This window comes from Thermobia domestica, chromosome 2 (assembly GCF_964235325.1).
Source record: "Thermobia domestica chromosome 2, izTheDome1.hap1.1, whole genome shotgun sequence".
Classification (NCBI taxonomy): Eukaryota; Metazoa; Arthropoda; class Insecta; order Zygentoma; family Lepismatidae; genus Thermobia; species Thermobia domestica.
The window spans coordinates 80,480,647-80,499,125 of NC_137455.1; the positions used below are offsets into that span (position 1 = coordinate 80,480,647).

The 18,479-nt window shown below is 35.1% G+C and overlaps 2 protein-coding genes across 3 annotated transcripts in view; one reads left to right on the forward strand and one right to left on the reverse strand.

The window, feature by feature from the left end:
- Positions 1 to 8,123, forward strand: part of LOC145673296 (protein unzipped-like) — a 48,902-nt gene extending 40,779 nt beyond the window's left edge. The window contains exon 2 of the mRNA XM_081742879.1: positions 4,657 to 8,123. Within this exon, the coding sequence (XP_081599005.1) occupies positions 4,690 to 6,054 (1,365 nt within the window). The 5' untranslated portion in view covers positions 4,657 to 4,689 and the 3' untranslated portion in view covers positions 6,055 to 8,123. The remainder of the gene's footprint in view (positions 1 to 4,656) is intronic.
- LOC145673308 (uncharacterized) overlaps positions 1 to 18,479 on the reverse strand; it is a 529,331-nt gene that overhangs the window by 218,257 nt on the left and 292,595 nt on the right. The gene's annotated exons all lie outside the window — the stretch shown is intronic.

Sequence of the window (18,479 nt, forward strand, 5' to 3'; positions counted from 1 at the left end):
CATCTGCTTATGGAGACAATCTTGCTTAACAATATTTTGAGAAGATTCTCTTAAAATGATTTTATTTTTATTATTTTTGCAAAATGTTTCAACACAGAATTGTGTTTAAATTGCGTAGGTTATTATCTTGTATTGTTCTCATGATTCATTAATATACGAGTAATTTTATAAATATTAAAAATTTGCAAACCAGAAAAGCCTTTGTTCAAACTAAGTTGTTCTTTATCACAACAAAGCTTTCTATGTTGAGAATGACCCTGAACCCTCTAAATATACGTGAGAAGAAGACTTATATACATAATACCATGCAGTGTATATAAATATTCGGAGTTAAATCTTTGCCTTGGTTACGCCATAAATGAAAGAATGGTACAGTTCTCTTCAAATTTGAATCGTGCTGAAATAACAACAAAGATAAACAACACGAAATTAATTTCTGGAGACGAAACCCTCTAATCCTCACTTAACAGAAATACGAATGAAAGAAAAAATAAATAAATGAATAAAAACAATACAAAAGTAAGAATCCGTAAGGCAAAACAGAAAATCACAACGGAAAATAATAATGTTCATTTTACTATTTCTGGGGCAATAAGGAAGGAGGTACAGATAAACGAGTTTTGCCATTTTCAAAACTTATTGCAGAACGAGAATGAAATTTCATAAAACAGAAGTTAAATTAACTTATTCCTGCTCTTTGCGCCAATAGCATTTAATAATTTTATATTTATATTCACAAAATCCAAATATACACTATTTATTTGCACGCAGACACACTATTTGGACAGTGTACCATTCCGAACAGAAAAATATGATGTTCAAATATTTGGTATACAAATCAATTTATGTTCTTCATAAAAGTAACTTATTTCAAATATGATATTTGTATATTCGAATATTTCATTAAACGCAGAAAGCTGGAAACGGAGTTTATTTAGGTAATATTTCATTTAGGAGTGTGATTGGACAGGTTGTTGTTGATAACTATGGTTCCGTGTTATCATCTCGGATACCTAAGCGATTCTGAGAGAAAACCAGGAAAAGTTCTGATGAATATTATGTGGAATCGAATGGGAAATTAATTACAAGGAGAGCGCGGTTAGTTAATTTTTACTTTTAAAAAAGCATATTACAATGGTTCTCTAGTTCCAGTTAATTTAATATCTTCTTAATTTCTTTCTCTCTCTCTTCAGAGTAACAACAAATGCATAGTTATATTCGTGAATAGCGTGAATGCTTCAGTGCTTCCTCTTATGAGAAAAATGGCGGCGAAATAATATACCTTTTGATGTGACAATCCCCTCTGTTTAACGGTCGTGCGTACGTGTGTACAGATGTACCACAACAATACTTCTTATACTCGGTTAGCGTCTACCTAAAGAAAGTGCGAGGTCACTGGAGCATTCAGTGGGAAAAAAATAGGGTGGGATTTCTTTATTGCCTTCCATGCGTAAACGGAGTCAGGAGCAGCTGCCGGTAATATTTGGAAGAATTTTATCCTCTGGATGGAAACATCAGATGAATGATAACATATTACTATTTCTATGGCCAAAAATAGGGAACATATTCAACGTTAGCATGGGAAATATCCAGGGTCCTTTTAGGATTGATAGACAATGGAAAATAGATCCCTTTTGTAACACTGAACTTCGCCCAACCGTTGATTTTCTGAAAGCATTAGCTCCAAGTAATACTCACGGCGAAACAATTTGAACGTGAATCAGACATGTTTATTCTATTTAAAAATTTCGTTATATACACTTTCCAATATTTTAAAATATTATTCAAAATGTTTAATATTATTCATTACATCGTTGTACGTATATTCTAATCTGAAACTGAACTTAAAAAAAAAAAAAAAAAAAAAAACCCTCAGCTATTGTAACTTCGCGTCTATCTTTCAAAATCCACATAGAGCAGCACAAAAGTTGTTTTGAAGTTAGAAATGGTTCTTAACACACAAATACATAAAGGAGTATCAGCTTATAATAAGGGCAAGGAAAAAGAGTCTTGAACCCCGCCTTACTCTCGTATATTACATTGTTCAATAATTTTTCAAAAGTTGCATGTTATGGTAAAACTAATGCAATTTCATCTTTTAATTTATTTATTGAGCTGCCGAATACGAAAATGATCTACTTAACTGATTAGCACCTGCTTTCGAGATAACGCCACTATTATCCTGAGCAAGCGGAGTCCTTTATGCTATATGCACTTTTATCCGGGAGGACTGCCTTTCCCATGATCTTTGAGTAATATTCACTAAACTTTCATGGTGATGCAATTCCCCGGGGAGGTTATTCTAGATTTCAATAAAAATCTACACATGAAAAGGTTTCTTAACTGCAGAAACAAGCTCTTTCACATTTGATCCTGTATGTACCGTTTAAGGAATCTTGATGGAACTTTGCATGTTGATAGAGGTCATTAACTGGAATGTTTGTATGCTAAGATGTACATACTGGCATACTGACCATTTTCATATTGCATGCTTCGATTCCAGATGATGGCATTCAGTCAAAAAAAAAGTGTGAAAGCTTTTCCCGGTCAGCAATTCTAGAGTGAGGATTCCCTGGGTTTTCCTCACTCACACCAGGTCAATGCCGGGATGGTATCTGACAATGTTTTCAAGTTGCTTCCTTCCTTCTCCAATTCTCCAGGCAGTATGCTCGCCGAGGGATGTCAACCCTCATATGTGACTGACTAATATGGCCATAGATGCCGAAAGCGTAGAAATCTAATTCCTAATCCTAATAAAATAATAAAATATAATATACTTACTGCCTCATACTGACCAAGATTGTGTTTCATACTGAACTCACCCACAGGACCCTCAATATGCTTGTAAAATGTATTGAAATCATCTTCAGTTTTAAAGATGAGCTCAAATTTCGTATTGCTGCTGCGGAATGCTAATATTTCCACGGACTGGTCGTGGCCGCAGATAATAGTTTTTAATAGACCTAATTTTTGTAGTTATTTTACAGTTATTGGTTACATAGTACATCATTAATTTGCATAAAAAATGCATATCACTGTAGCACATTAAAAAGCCAAAGTACGAAAACTTATCACTCATTGAGTTTTTATTCACTTACTTTCTCGTATATTTCATATTCCTTATGTAATTTAACATTTTTTAAAAGAGCTCAAAAGACTGCAGTTTATGACTCCAGACGCCGCAGGTTTCTCACCTCTGTTCTAAAGTACGGTTAATCCACGCGTAAGGTTTCGAGCAAAATGTAGCGCAGTACCCCTAGGTCCTTTTTGTAATCCTCTATATAACATCAAAAAAAAGAAAAAGAAAAAAAGTCATTTTTAAAGATGGCGTAATCGATTATTTCTTCACCGCAAATATAGCATAAATTATTCAGAATATTCGAATTAGTAAAGTTTAGCTAGTTAGTGTTATTTCCATAATATTTCCTGAGTTGGACTGTCTTATTCATGAACTGAAACGGAGTTTCCACAAATATGAAACACTCAATCGAATTACTGCGAATATAATTTTTTCTAACTTGATAACTGTACTATCAGAAACTGAAATTCTTTTGTTAGTACTCTGAATAACATTAGAGACTGCTTACCACGAAATAATAATAATAATAATAATAATAATAATAATAATAAATATACAAAATAAATTAAGACGATGAGGGTAGTTGCTTGGTTTTAAAATATCACTTCAGCGTAGAAACTACATGAGACATGAAGTTGAAGTTTAACTGAGATTCGAACCACACGAACTGCCACCAGAGGTCGAACTCAGACCTCCCGTATCAAAGGCGGAAACACCAACACCACGAGAAAATAGAATTGAGATTTCTGATAGAACACAAAGTTTCATTTTCATGCAGGCTATTGTGCAATAATTTAATTGTTAGCTTTAACTATTATTGGGCATACTATTAATTTGATAGGTATCAATCACAAGCTACTTCATTTTTATCAAGTTTATAAATTGTAAATAGCAACAAGGTTTTCATATTGATGAAAGAGAACTAAAAGCCACAGTGAATAACGCGTAAAAAAATTAAAAAAGAAAACCTTAAAGAGTGTATTCGCGGACTTATTTACATAAAATGCAAAAGTTGTGTTTAGGTACCATGGAAAACTCAGATAATATATTCCGTAAGTCATGGTAGTTGAAATTAGTTATTTTCTCAGAAGAAAATCTATATATATTACAAATAGAGGAAAGAACTTGAATATCTTTAAAAGGCTAATTGTGTGAGTTTTGTACTTTTATCTGTCTCGCATAATTTTCGTTTCCAAGTTTTGTTTACTATTGTAACCATCCCATTATGAAATGAGAAATGCATTTTATGTATCTACTTTCCCAAACAAGTAAAAAAAGGATAGAATTATATAAATTTAATTAGAACTTACATCACTAATAGCAGCACTAATAGCCAGATGTGACAACTGATAATAATTTATTAGTGTTCTGTTAAATTTAACAATATATAATAATTAATTTAATTTTAATATTGATATGACCACTTTTCTGCTCACACAGGTAAACAAATTTGTGACCTACGAACTATTGTTCATGTTTGAATAACTAATTAATTTGTAATTTGTTTAGTATTTAGCATTCAGTATAAATTGTTTGGAAATAATTCTAATCCTTTGCTCTTTTCTGTTTCTTTACAGAATTTCATCAAAGAATAGAAACATAGAATCAGGATGTGGACGCTTTCCATAGTTCTATCACTCTTAACAATAATATATGCGGACACCAGTGTGCATATTCGTTCCAAATACGGTCAGGACGTCACATCAAGCACTTTACGGTGGACCAGTGGGGAAGACGGATCAGTCCCAACTGCTGCAGTCAAAGGCTATGACCATAACGAAGAAGATGAAAACAGTCGTCCAATATACGTATGTAGAGCAAGACATAATGGAGAATGGCTTCCAGGAATGCTAAACGGATCGTTTTGTTACGTCAGCTTACTTAACAACGCTTTCAAATATAACAAATATGAGGTTCTTGACAACGTAGAAGATGCTGCCAAACTCAGCTGGAAGAAATGGAATTTGTACACGGGCAAAATAACGACCGGAGCAGTAGCAGGTGGAGATACGTACGTCGCCAGAACTTTGGTAGGCGAGAAAGTATATTTAGGTAAACTTGACCCCCAGGACGGATTAGGACGAATCACGTATGTCACCGAACAAGGAGAAAAAGGAACAATGGAAGGTGAAGTTCTTGTGGAGAGCGAGCCAGTTCGTTACCAGATGAATTCCATCAAGTTTAACCTCTGGCGCAAGAAGGTGCACCGTGAGCCTCGTATACTTGGAACCACTACCTTGAAGAATGATGATACGGATGTAATGAAGGCAGAAGCAGTACTGGATTTTGATACAGATTATTCTTTGTACTGGGGACAAGGACGTTCTATGTTGAAAGGTTTGGCAACAGAAGTAATTTATCCAAACAACTCTGTAACAGAAATCAAATGGGGAGTGCCGGAGACGTTCTCGGGAAAAGATGTTTTCGAAGTTTCAGCTACTCTACAACCTGACACTGGTGTCCATGTAACTCTTCGTGGCAATTATACGACCAGCGAAGTTCCATACGATGCTAAATTGGTTTCCTACTACGATGACGGTACCACGAAAACTCGAAGTATCAACGGAACACGTAGGGAGGTGGCTATGCGAGACATAGTTCCTGAATATAGCCTTCACTACTTCCTATCAAATGGAACAGAGATAACAACAACCACTACTACTACCACCACAACAACTACGACAACCACTACCACTACGACAACAGAAGCACCAACGACCACACTTACGAGGAATCGAAAGAACGAACCACCCAAACCAGATAACAGTTTGGAAGATAATATTGTGTCTGATGGCCCTGCGAAAGGGCATCAATTGAGTGAAAATCACAGCATGCTGTCTGATGAAGCGAAAAAGGAACAACAAGTGAAGCACCGGGAGGAGGGCACTTCTTCGTCTCCTCTGTTAGTTCCACAAGCATTCGTTCTTCTGTCTTCATGTTTAGCAGTTCTTTTCAATTCAATAAAGATAACATAGAAGGCGTGTTATCCCACGGCTTAGCGGCGGCAGCTGAGTGCAGTGTAGTGGGATTGTCATATAAGCATGGACTTGTTCGAGTAAAAATATATGGAAATTCAATACTGTATAAAAATGTGTGTATATAATGTTTCCAAAATGATACTCAAGTCTTCATTGTAAGATAAAGAAAAAAAATTCAAAACGTGTATTCAGCAGTTCGACCTCTCTTTAACTATTGCTGTTGAACATAACTTGCTGCTTAGAACTACTGTATTAATACAATTTTCCCAGATGTAGTATGGCATGCACGTGTGTTTGTGCTGTGAGGTGTTCAGCAATGGCTTTTCGAAGCTTACACAAGAGTGGAGAAAATCAGCGTCAAGATCAGTGAGAGTGGTGTATTAGCTTTAATTACAAGTTCTAGAAAAGGAAGGGACACAATATGTTCATACACATTATAGTTCGTAATTCTTTTTTAAAAGATGTCATTTCAAGTGAGTCAATTTTGAGGAAGAGACTGCAATGTACTTGTATATAGAGTAAACATTTTTTTACAGTGTGTTGCGAGAAGGAACAATTGAAAAGTACTTTGAACTGCTAAGATGAAGTGAATATAAAATAGTAGTACAAATGTTTATTTTTGATGTAAGTAGTAATTACACAAGAAACTATTATCTTGGGTTATTTTTGGATGGAAAAGACAGAATTATTTACAAGAATTATTTTCTACTTTGTTAGTTTTAAGAGAAACAGAATATTCTGTCTCTTGTTTTCAGCAGTTTCTTTGGTGGCAGAAGCATTTTCTGAAAATGCAAGATGAATTTTATGATCGAAAGTGCTAATAAAGGTACTGAATTCATAAATCACGAAGCTGAAAATAGAGTATCATACATTGACTTCTCATGGGCTGACTATATTAGTAACATGCACACAGCCCATTTGGAAGGTTAGCTCGTTGCATTAAATTAATAAACATGAAATTCTTTTTGGAATGTAATATTTTGTTTATAAATTTACTACTACTCATTATTGCTGTAGATGTAACTATATTATATATATATATATATATATATATATATATATATATATATATATATATATATATATATATATATATAAACACTAAAAACACATAGTCAATTCGATATGTGTATATAATGCGTTTCTTATGTGAAAACTAAATTGCGTCGAATGTATCATGACGATCATTAAATAGATACGGAAATTTTGGTTATTATTTGAATTACGAGTGCTTATTATTTTACTTATGTGGTATTACACTTTTATGTAACGTACGTAACGTATACGGCATACCATATGCGGTTGGTTTAAGATTATTAAATATAAAAGCAAACACAAAATTATATAATGTATATGAAAAAGACTGAACAGTAAGAATAAGACAAATGGCTTACAGTATTATTATAAAATTGTGATAACAGTTTCATCTCGTTTGAAGTGAAAAACTACGTTTTTCATGTAATACTTGAAAAATCATTGTAATGTCTTAGAAATTGTTAGACGTAAGTTTAGCAAAACAAAACTTTTTGGCGTAGTACAATTTTTATCAGTTTAATATTTCACTACATGTTGTAATGTACTGCTACTAAAGCGTTACTGTATAAGCATGTATAACGTGACAATATGCTACAGATATTCAAAACAGATTTCTGTTTTGTATTTATCACTACGCAGTTACAAAAGCTATACAATATTTGAAGTCATTGTATGCTATTCTGAAACACAGATGGTTGACATAAAGACATACACACGTACAGGCACAGTATAAACTTCTCAGCTATGAAACAATAGATTACCCTCTATCACATCAACAGATTTATAATCCTAGATAAGATTTAAATTTTCAATGTTAATTGCCTTCTAATATTGACAAATTGTTTACAGTTGTGTTTCATGTAACATGATACATTTACAAAAGTTTGAAATTACTTTGTTTACTTTCGAAGATACTTTATTATCTGTATAAAATGTGTCTATACATTGTACTTTCGTTCTGTTCCTCCGCTGCAATGCCTATGTACAACATTGTAAAAAGTATGTATTATATATAAATTAATATCATATAATCTCTATTTTTCTTCCTCCTACCTTTGTCTTTCATGCGAACAGTTATCCAAATCAGAAACAACAATGTGCTTTAGTATTAATACTTAACAAGAAAAGTCTTGACTATAAATATGTTAAAAGGAATTTCGATAGACAGAGGATTTCAACAGATATATTTTGGTTCATAATTGTTTGAACATTTTAGGACTAAAAGTAATCCAATATTCATTTTGTGTATCAGAAAGTTAAGGTTACACAATACTAATTTTTATCTGTTTACAATTAGAAATAGTATACATGAGTTTTGTGTGTAAGTGTTCAGCAGTTTTCACTCAGGGTGCAAACAAGGTAACCAAAAAAAGTTCTTTCCGTTTTTGATGTCCCATTAATCATGCACTCACAGAGAAACAACGAAATGACGCACGCGCCTGCCAAGCGATCAGGAGATAACCTGATCACAGACCTTCAGTAATACAGGCACGATGTGCACATATAGCAGTCATAGCTCGTCCAATGCCGAAGAGAAATGGAGGTATCGCAGCAGTTTTTTTGCATGTGTTTATTGTATGACTTTAAAGTGGGCCTGTCGGCTGCCATCAAGTCGCCACATATGCCAGGCATTTGAAGAGAATGTCGTGAGCAAACGCACGCCAGTTATTGATTCCAGAAATTCCGTTCGGGAGATGCGACCCTTTTAAATGAACTTCGCAGTGGATAACATGTGTTGGATAACGAGGCTCTGAAAGCAGCCATCTAGGACAAATGGTCCAACGTGTGACGAACTTGCAGAAAAGTTCCAGGTTTCCGTTGAAATAGTCAAGACTGCATCAGCATGGGATAGTGAAGTCATACAAGTTAAGCAAGTTGATGCCTCACACATTTTCGGCAGCCAACATGGAACAACAAGTGACAGCTTATTTGTTCTTGCTCACTTGGCACCTGAACACACCCATCTTTGATCGCCTGCTCGTTGGTGTCGAAAAATGAGTCCTCTATGACACTTCCAAGCGTACTAGACATTGGTTGTCGCCACGTGACCCTGTTCCTCACACCTCAAGACCACCTCTGCACCCACGAAAGGTTATGCTCTCTATATGGTGGAATTGTCGTCCATTAAGAGCTCCCTCCATCTGGTCAGATCATGACTCCTGACCTCTACTCTTAGCTGTTGCAAAGGGTGCATCGTGCATTGTAGCAGAAGGAGCCGGCATTGGTGAATCGCAGGGATGTGTTTCTGCACGACAATGGCAACACAGGCGTCGTTAGCGGGGGATCGGGGGGACGCGTCCCCCTCAGATTTTAGTCAAATATATTTAAAGAAACTATATTAGTTTATATATAATATATATATATATATATAACTTTTGTCGCAAAAAGAGGATTTTGATTCATCCGATCCCCCCAGATTTAAAAAGCTAACGACACCAGTGATGACAAGCCACATGTGGCAAAGAGGACTCGGGGGAGCCATCAGCAACTTGGCTGGGAAAGACTGACTTACGCACCATACTTCCCGGACCTTGAGTCAACAGATTACCACGCGTTTTATTCCCTTGACTACTATTTCCGTGGGAGATCCTTCCCAAATGAGGAAGACTTGCGGAACGCACGGACTTCTTTGCATCCACGACCGCCGAGTTTTATCACCAGGGTATTGTGCAGCTGCAGGAACGTGACAAAAGGTCTTGGATGCTGATGGAGATCACTGCGAAACATAAAGGTACATACTGTTCACTGTATTGCTCTTTGTTTATCACTGCTCTGGAACGGCAACAACTTTTTTGGTTACCTTGTATAATCACTTATAACTAACACTATGACTTACTCTACAGCCCGATGGCAGAACTTTGTCTTTCTGCGATAAGCTTTTGTAAGTCAAAAAAATTCTGCAGGAATTCCAAAGTATAAAATCAAGATACTATCATGTTTTTACTACAGTTTTACATGAAGCATGGTAAACAGTTTTCAGAGATCCGGTATCCCTAGTTCGAGTTACAACCTGTGAAGTCACATTTTTTGAAAGAGTTTTGCTAAAAGAAGCAGATTTAAAATGTTTATGATACGATACGCCGTATTTTGTAATGAGAGCAGCTTTATGGAATTTTTTTGTTATATCATCACTAAGTCCATCCTTTGCTGCTGGCCTTTTCTCTATCCCATTAGTAACCACTGAACCCCGGCTTTTACCTACATGGTATACTCGAACAAAACATCATTAACTTCACTGCAACAGAGTATTTGCCTCGGAAATCTGTTGCTGCAACTTTAAAGAGTGTGTTCAATTCAAAAAACTTTCCTTCATTTATTGAACTCGCTACCAAGTCCTGCACAGATTTAATGAAAAGCTTGTATTCAAACAATAATCTATCCTGATCTATATCTATCAAAAACTGAAATGAGAATATACTCACAAACTCAAAGAAGTTTGAAGAAGACGGAAAGTCCTTCTCTGCTTGCTCAACAGAAACGTTACTTTTTGGAAAAGTTAAAAAAAATCCAAATTAAACGAATTCTGACCTACTGTCTGTTTTAAGAAGCTTTCGTCAGCATCACACTCACGTGTATAAACTTCAAATTGTAAAAGAAGAGAAACTTCGGGAATTCTTCGAAAATGTGTGTTATTAAAGCAATATCAAGACTTCTTCTGGTTTATAAACAAATTTTCTGCGATCGTATTGCACATTGCGGCATATTCTGTTATGGGGCTCTACAGAAACAAAACTTTTCCACTGATTCTCTTATGTGCCAAGTCAATCTATTCAGGATTATTATTATTTGCGCGCCTATAATTGTTATTTATATTATTTTCCTACACACTTCTTGGTCCACTCAAACGTCTCTCTTACCCATAGGTTCGTCGATTAAGGTTACACATCCAGAATATACTACTCATGGGATATGTGCGGCCCATATTGCACGTCTCAACTTTATCCTGTGATATTCGATGACCTTGTAGATATTCTGAAGTTTATTGCTAAATACTTTCTTGTTCATTTCTTTTCACACCAAACATTTTTCTCATATTCTTGTTTTGGAAAACTCTTAGCTTCTGTTCTTTTCTGCACAGTGCATCAGCAACCATTTTTCACATTTACACAATACGACGGCCATTAACTTCTCCCGTTATTAGGCGAGATGATAAAACATTTTATATGAAATAGTATTACACATTATTCCTCTTATTAATCTACTTTTTATTTCCACATTGTTTTCGTATCTATTTGTTAAAATTTCACGTGTGTATTTACATTTGTTCTATTCGCCATTATTACTGAGTACAATGTTTTCGGGAATACTGTTTTGACTTCTTTCTTGCACAGTGTTTTATCTACATTTACTTTGAGATTGATTTCCTTACTCGCTGTTAGTTGGTTTCCTTAGTTACAGCAAAATTCAAACACAGCACCCCCTTAAAATAGTATGAACCGGATATTCTGTACATTTATAATCTCCTTACTGTATTTTCTTGCTTTCAAAAGTACTCTGGCCCTTCCTGCTGCTCTAGCGGCTAGCGCGTATGTCTTTAGTCGGGGTAGATTCCCGGTGGAAAGCATTAAAAAATTTGAATGCATTCAGATTCCATCTTAAACTTGATGCTGAACAGGGAGATAACTTCAACGAACAGTCAAAGAAGTACCCTCGAAAAAAATCTGGATAACAGCCAATTTACAAGTAACAAGTTAATCCGATGCAGTAGTCATGAGAAAAGTTTCTATTAAGACTATTTAAAAAAAGCGAATACAATTAATGTATAAAATTCAACTTTCATCGCTAAAATCTATAGGCAGCAATATATTTTGCCAATACAGCTCAGCTAGGATATTTAAATAAAACCTATAGGTACAATTGGAAACTTTTCATCTTCTTCAAGTTGGCAATAATTGTGTAAAAAATCACTGAACGAAATTATAATTGTGCTCCAAGAACTGTCATAAGCGATTAGCATTACGATAGTATATTCATTAGATAAAAATATCCATTATGTAAATGTAATTATATTAATAAGTAATTAACTAACTAACTCTATGGCTACGGAACCCGGAGGTTCAGTGCCGCGTTCACAAAAGCTCTCCACTGACTTCTATCCTTAGCTAATTGCATCCAGTTTCTACTTTGTATTCCTATCTCTTCGAGATCCATCTTAATATTATCTTCCCATCTGCGCCTAGGTCTTCCTAATGGTCGTTTTCCTATGGGTCTTCCAGTCAAGACTTTGAAAGCGTTTCTACTTTCTTCCATTCTGGCTACATGACCTGCCCACCTAAGCCTTCTAGACTTGACGACCCTAACAATGTTGGGTAAACCGTATAAACTATGTAGTTCCTCGTTATGAAGTTTCCGCCATTCCCCATTCTCGTTCCTCTTGGGTCCGAATATTCTTCTCAGGATCCTGTTCTCAAATACTTTCAGTCTATGTTCTTCCCTCAGAGTAAGCGACCATGTTTCGCAACCATACAGAACAACAGGCATGATTATCGTTTTATATATTAATATAAATACAATTTATATTTATTAATTATATTAATAAGTATTGTTGATAATTTATTGTGATATATCCGAAGGCAGGGAGTCAACAACGTAGAATTATTATCAACAATAAGATAACAGCAATGAAGTACGTAATCCTGATAACTCTCGAAAGCATACTTATTGATCACTTCGCTGCCTATGAAAAGCTCAGGGACCGAATGTATACTATAAGTTAAAATCGTGCTTAATTAAAAGGTCTAACTGTTTATATTTAGCAAATTTATTATTTTTATTTATTTAGTATTTTTAGTTTGCCCATCAATCAACATCTGGTTACACAATATTATTAAGTTAACTAATCAAACTGAAACAATACAGTTTAATTCGTAACTAAATCATCACAATATTTTACTACAGAAATACACAAATATTATCCTCAAATTTAAATATCGTACAGCCTTTATCCTTTTTTGAATTATATTAAAACAATACAGTTTTTAAGATGCAATTAAATCATCACAATAGTTTTAAATCGGCAAATTGTTTGCATGCTACCGACATTTAGTAGCGTCGGGCAAGCAAGCGATAGTCCAAATAGTGACATTTATGAACGTCATTGTTTACTGTTAGAAATTACTGCGTCGCAAGGAGACGTTCACCGCTTATAAATCAGAAAATATAACAATTTCGAGTAATTTTAATCTTTACATCATTTTACGATTAGGATACTATATTTTAAAAAAACAGGAAAAATACAGAAATATGGAAAAACTTACATTGTTGTACATAAGGAAGAAGCATATAAGATGTAAATATTTATGAAAAAACTAGGAAATTATTGTATCATAGTTCTTGAAATAGTTGGTTGTGAGTTTCACTGTAGCATTCAAGAAAATCCAATATGAAACTGAATTTTTAAATACATGTACAGTGTATAATGGTACTTACCATTCCTAGAAGTTATTAAGATTTATCTTCTTCAAGATAGCTCCTTCCACTTTTAGTATATCGTTCCCATACGTCTTCGACTGATGAAAAGCATCCGTGAACATACTTTTTGGAACTGTCTGGAGGTCTCTTCTATGAATTTGAAACTACAACCTTTCAGGGTGGATTTCAACTTAGAGAATAGAAATAAGTTTGCGGATGGCAAATCAGACGAGTAAAGTGGTTGGGGTGAGCAGTCTTTTTTTTCTTTGGCAAAAACTCCTTGGTGAAGAGCGCCAAATGGCTAGAAGCATTGTTATAATGCAACATTCATGTTCCATTTTTCTAAGCTTCCAGACTCTTTTTACTCACAGCCTCCCTCAAACGACTCGTCACTTCTAAATAATACTTGTCTGTTGGTAATTTGACCACATCGGATGTACTCATAATACACAAAAAATCAAAATAAAATCAAACACCACTTTAACATTTAAGCGTGCTTTTTTGAGCCTCAGCGAAGACGTGAACCTATTATGACGTTTTTCGAAGAACTTACCACCTTCTCTTACACGATTTAAAAGCTCTTCACAGATTTCTACATATGTTTCTTTCTCTTCGTTTGTTAGCAACCGTGGAACGAATTCTGCCGTATGTGTCACGAATTTCTATTTCCTCGGCTATTTTGTGAGCAGTCAAACGATGATTTATCCGTTCAAATCGCACACCTTCTGAATGTGAACGTTATCACATAACGTTGATGCGTGTCTAGTTTTAGCCTCGTCCTCGATTGATGTTTTTCTTGCTTTGAAACGCTGAAACCCTCGGTTCATACATTCTTCCTTGTACACCTCCTGTCACATGTTTTGCCCGATTTGAAACAAAATTTGATGCAAATGTTACTCTTCCAAAATCTTCATTTTCGTAATAGCATAAAATCGTCACAAGTACAAAATACAACTTCACTCCAACATTAGCAGTCTCACAATAACATAAGGCAAGATGTAATTACCGTTAAAATGCTTAGGACAAATCCAAGTACGTGGCGCTGGCATGTAAAAAATCAAGGACAGTTTCGTTGATTTATTTTTGAAAGTTCAGTTTTTTTTTCTGGACAAACCTTCATGTATTTATGAACTTCCTGTTTTCTGAGTCAGTGTACGACGCGACGAATACAAACTGTACTTTATTTCTTATATCTCTACTTTTAAGGTTGTTGAAAGCTGCAAAGTACGAAACAAATATAGTAAATCCTCGTTAACACGAATCCCACGAATCGTTAACACGAAGGGACCGGAAAAACAAGAGCTCGTGTTAAAAAAAAGTTCGTTTTAACCTCCAAATTTTATTTTGAAATATTTTTTTAAATATACATACGCACTACAGTATATTGTGCATGTCATCATAGAAAACACTACAGTACCTGGATTCTCTTATCTTGGAAGATTAACTGTACTATAATGTACTCAAAGAACATTTCTGGTGAAAAATTCCTGTATATTGCACAGTCTCAGACACAAATGAAAATGTCTGGTAACAACACGGCTTCCGCAAAACTCGCTGAAAACTAGGATTTTTAGTTTTGTTTGCAGATCTGTACTTGTCTGCTTCCTCTTTGTCATGACTTCTCTCGTACTAGCTCATTTTTAAACAATAGAAAAGCATGTCTGAATACAGAACTGCACTTATTACCGTATTAAATCGAAAAATGTTCGAATGTTCTCACTTGAACTTCAGAGGTGAAATTTAGGGGGTTAAATAACGTCAATATGGTTCACACCCGAAAAGTCTAGTGATGGAAACAGCGAGCATAAACCACGTCGAGGAACTCGAATTCTTGGAATTTTCACGTAGAAAATCCAGGCCAAGGTATAAAATTCGCGACTCCGCTCATAACGAAAATTTATATATGCTATAACTGCTGTCACCAGTTTGCAGGCACCGAGATGGGTAGAGGAGTTGTTTTGTATTATGCTGTCGTTAGCTCGTCTGCCAAATAACTGTAGTGTTCAGTACTTGAGTGAGGAAAGAGTTGACATCTCATAAGAAACTAAAAATATGAGTTTTTTGTTTCTCTCTTATACTACGTAATTTTCTTCTGTATAAATACTGTATTGCAAAAAACTGATCTGGATCTGGAGTAAAATCTGAAAAAAAACTGAAAAAAGGAAAGAAATCTCGAAAGTTCTGTTAAATGAAAACCTCTAATGACGCAACGAACTGAAAATGAGTTCGTAATTCGTGCTAATAAAACTTCCTATAAGACAACATACATCGCTGCCGGGACCGAAATTTTGTTCATGTTAACCGAGTGTTCGGCTTAAGCAAGTTCATGATTAGGAGAGTTTACTGTATAACAATATTTACGAGGTGCACACCAAAAGTACATGTTGATTTGTTTTAAAGTCCGCAGTTTTTGTCATTTCAGGAAAGCAACTGCGGTGTCAAAACATCTATCTTTCGTCTCTAAGCAGTGCAGGTTTTGTTTATTAGGTGACACCAGTTGAGTCACAGCACCTGAACGAGTAAGATATGTTGTGCAGCAGATATTCATCGCCAATTGGAGATAGAGGGTGTGTGGTGATAGTGTTCTTGCAGAAAATACTGTTAGGAAGGGACGTGTGAGTTCAAAGGAGGGTGAAGGAGTGTGAAAGATAAGCAGAAACTTGGACGTCCAAAAACAACAACACTGAAAATTTCATCATGGAAGATGGGCATGTCATCATGCAGGAGACTTGTGATACACTGGGGCTAAGGAAAATTTATTCTTGCTGGGTTCCACGAATGCATTATGACGATAAAAAATAGGCAAAGATTCAATCAAGTATTGCAAATTTGACACGTTTCACAAGAATGGGATGCAATTTCTTGGAAAGTGTGCCAATGGTGAATTACAGAATCCATTATTCGACCCAGAAACTAAAACGCAGTCGATGCAATGGAAACGGATTCATCGCCCCCCAAAAATTTCATCAGAAGCCACCGAATGAGAAGATGCTCTACGCAATCTTCTGGGATTGATAATGTACCACCTTGTTCCGAAAGGTCATACTGTTACGGGTGAGTATTTTCGTACATTTTTCGATACAGAAGTTTTGTCAAAATTGACTAAGAAACGACCAAAGTGGCAAATAGTAATTTATCCTTCACATGGACAATGCACCGCCATACCGTGCTAATGCTGTGACATCATTCTTGGCTGACCACGGTATTGAACTTCTACCACACTCACCCTACTCATCAGATTTAGCCCCGATTGACTTTGGTTGTTCCCAAACCTCAAAGATTCTCTTCCTATGCGCAATTTTGCCAGTAGATCATCCGTCGAAAGTGCTATTTTCCAGTATCTGAAACATACTCCCAAAGATGACTATGCCAGATGCTACACAAAATAGACAGTGATGGCAACTGTGTATCAATAAAGACGGAGAGTTTGTTGAGAAACAGACAAAGGTTAGTTCCCTGTATTTCCTTGTTGGAAATTAGAACGAAACGACACGCACTTTTGGTGTGCAGCTCATAAATAATAAAACGCACCAGTAATACATATTCAATTCCGTACATATAGAACACAAAATAAATAAAATGAATATTTTGCAGTTATATACATTAAATAACAGTTTTTCTACATATTTTGTGCCTAATGCAATTTAACACGTCATTTAGTCGCAAGGAAGTTTCTTTTTATGCGTATGTGCCATCTATACCATCTATATCATCTATAGAATTGATTTTTAACCATCGATTCGAGACAGCAATTTAGTTTAAAGATAGTGAAACGTAAACGGTCTTACTTGCTCATCAATTTAAAGTAAACAGAAAAATGTAAACTAGCAAATTTATGTATCTTTCCGGATTGCATTAATTCCAGATCTACCAACATCACGAGGTAAAATAGTTTATCCACAGAATTCCACACTGACATTAAAAGTACGAAAATCGTAGCATTAAAACCATGTAAGACTATGGTGGCTCATTAGAAGTGGATGAGGGTTTTCTAGTTCGATTTTACGCCATGTGAGTTCATAAATAAAATAATTGTGTCTGAGTTTTCTCGAAGTTGCCTCAGGTTCTTCCCATTATTGTCATTTCACCAATTTTTCTATCAATTTAGTATTCTCTACGGAACGAGACAAGAAATATGCAAATTCTCGTCTCGTGGGCAATACTACTTCAACTTTTTTTTTGATTTTGTTCTCTCTTCGACAGTAAAGTCCACTTAAATATCATAATGCTGTAACATTACAATATAACCTAATTTTTGGGATCTCTGATCTCTGAAGTTAATTCGTTATAAGTGGACTTTTGTTATACTGAAATAAGTCAATTCTCACAAACACACACAAAAAAATTCTTATCCACTGCATTATCTAAATTACTTCCAAGAGACAAAAAAAAAACTTAAAATTTATTAGCTGAGAAGAACGTCAAAACGCAGGATGCGACGTGAAAAAACGAAATGGTAAAGCAGATATATAAAATCTAATGTTCATTAGTTGATTTTAAACTCTGCATTTCCACTTGCCTAATAGCGTTACTTTTTGCATTGGGTATTGCGTAAAGCTTATTTAATGGAATAACGCTCATTGGTTACTTTCAAATAACCATCCTGATAACAGAGTGATTTCAATTATTTTTGAAAAAAATAATAAAGTTATAAGCAGAATGAGACATTTTCATTCCTTATACTGAAAGTTCGTAATTCGTTAAAATGAAATATTTTAATATACGTTAGTAAGGTAAAAAGGAAGCTGTTAAAAAAATGCGATTCTCAACACTTCGTTACACTGGCATTCGTTACAGCGATATTTTACTGCAATAGTACCTTCAATGAAATTGACTTTATTTTCTGACATTTCCCTGAGAATTCATGATATGATATTCTATCCCAGAATAAGGTAGGAATTAATTAGTGTTGCCTATAACTTGTCTTGATTCTTTCTAGTTTTCGAAACGAGAACTACATTTTTAAATGCTAGACG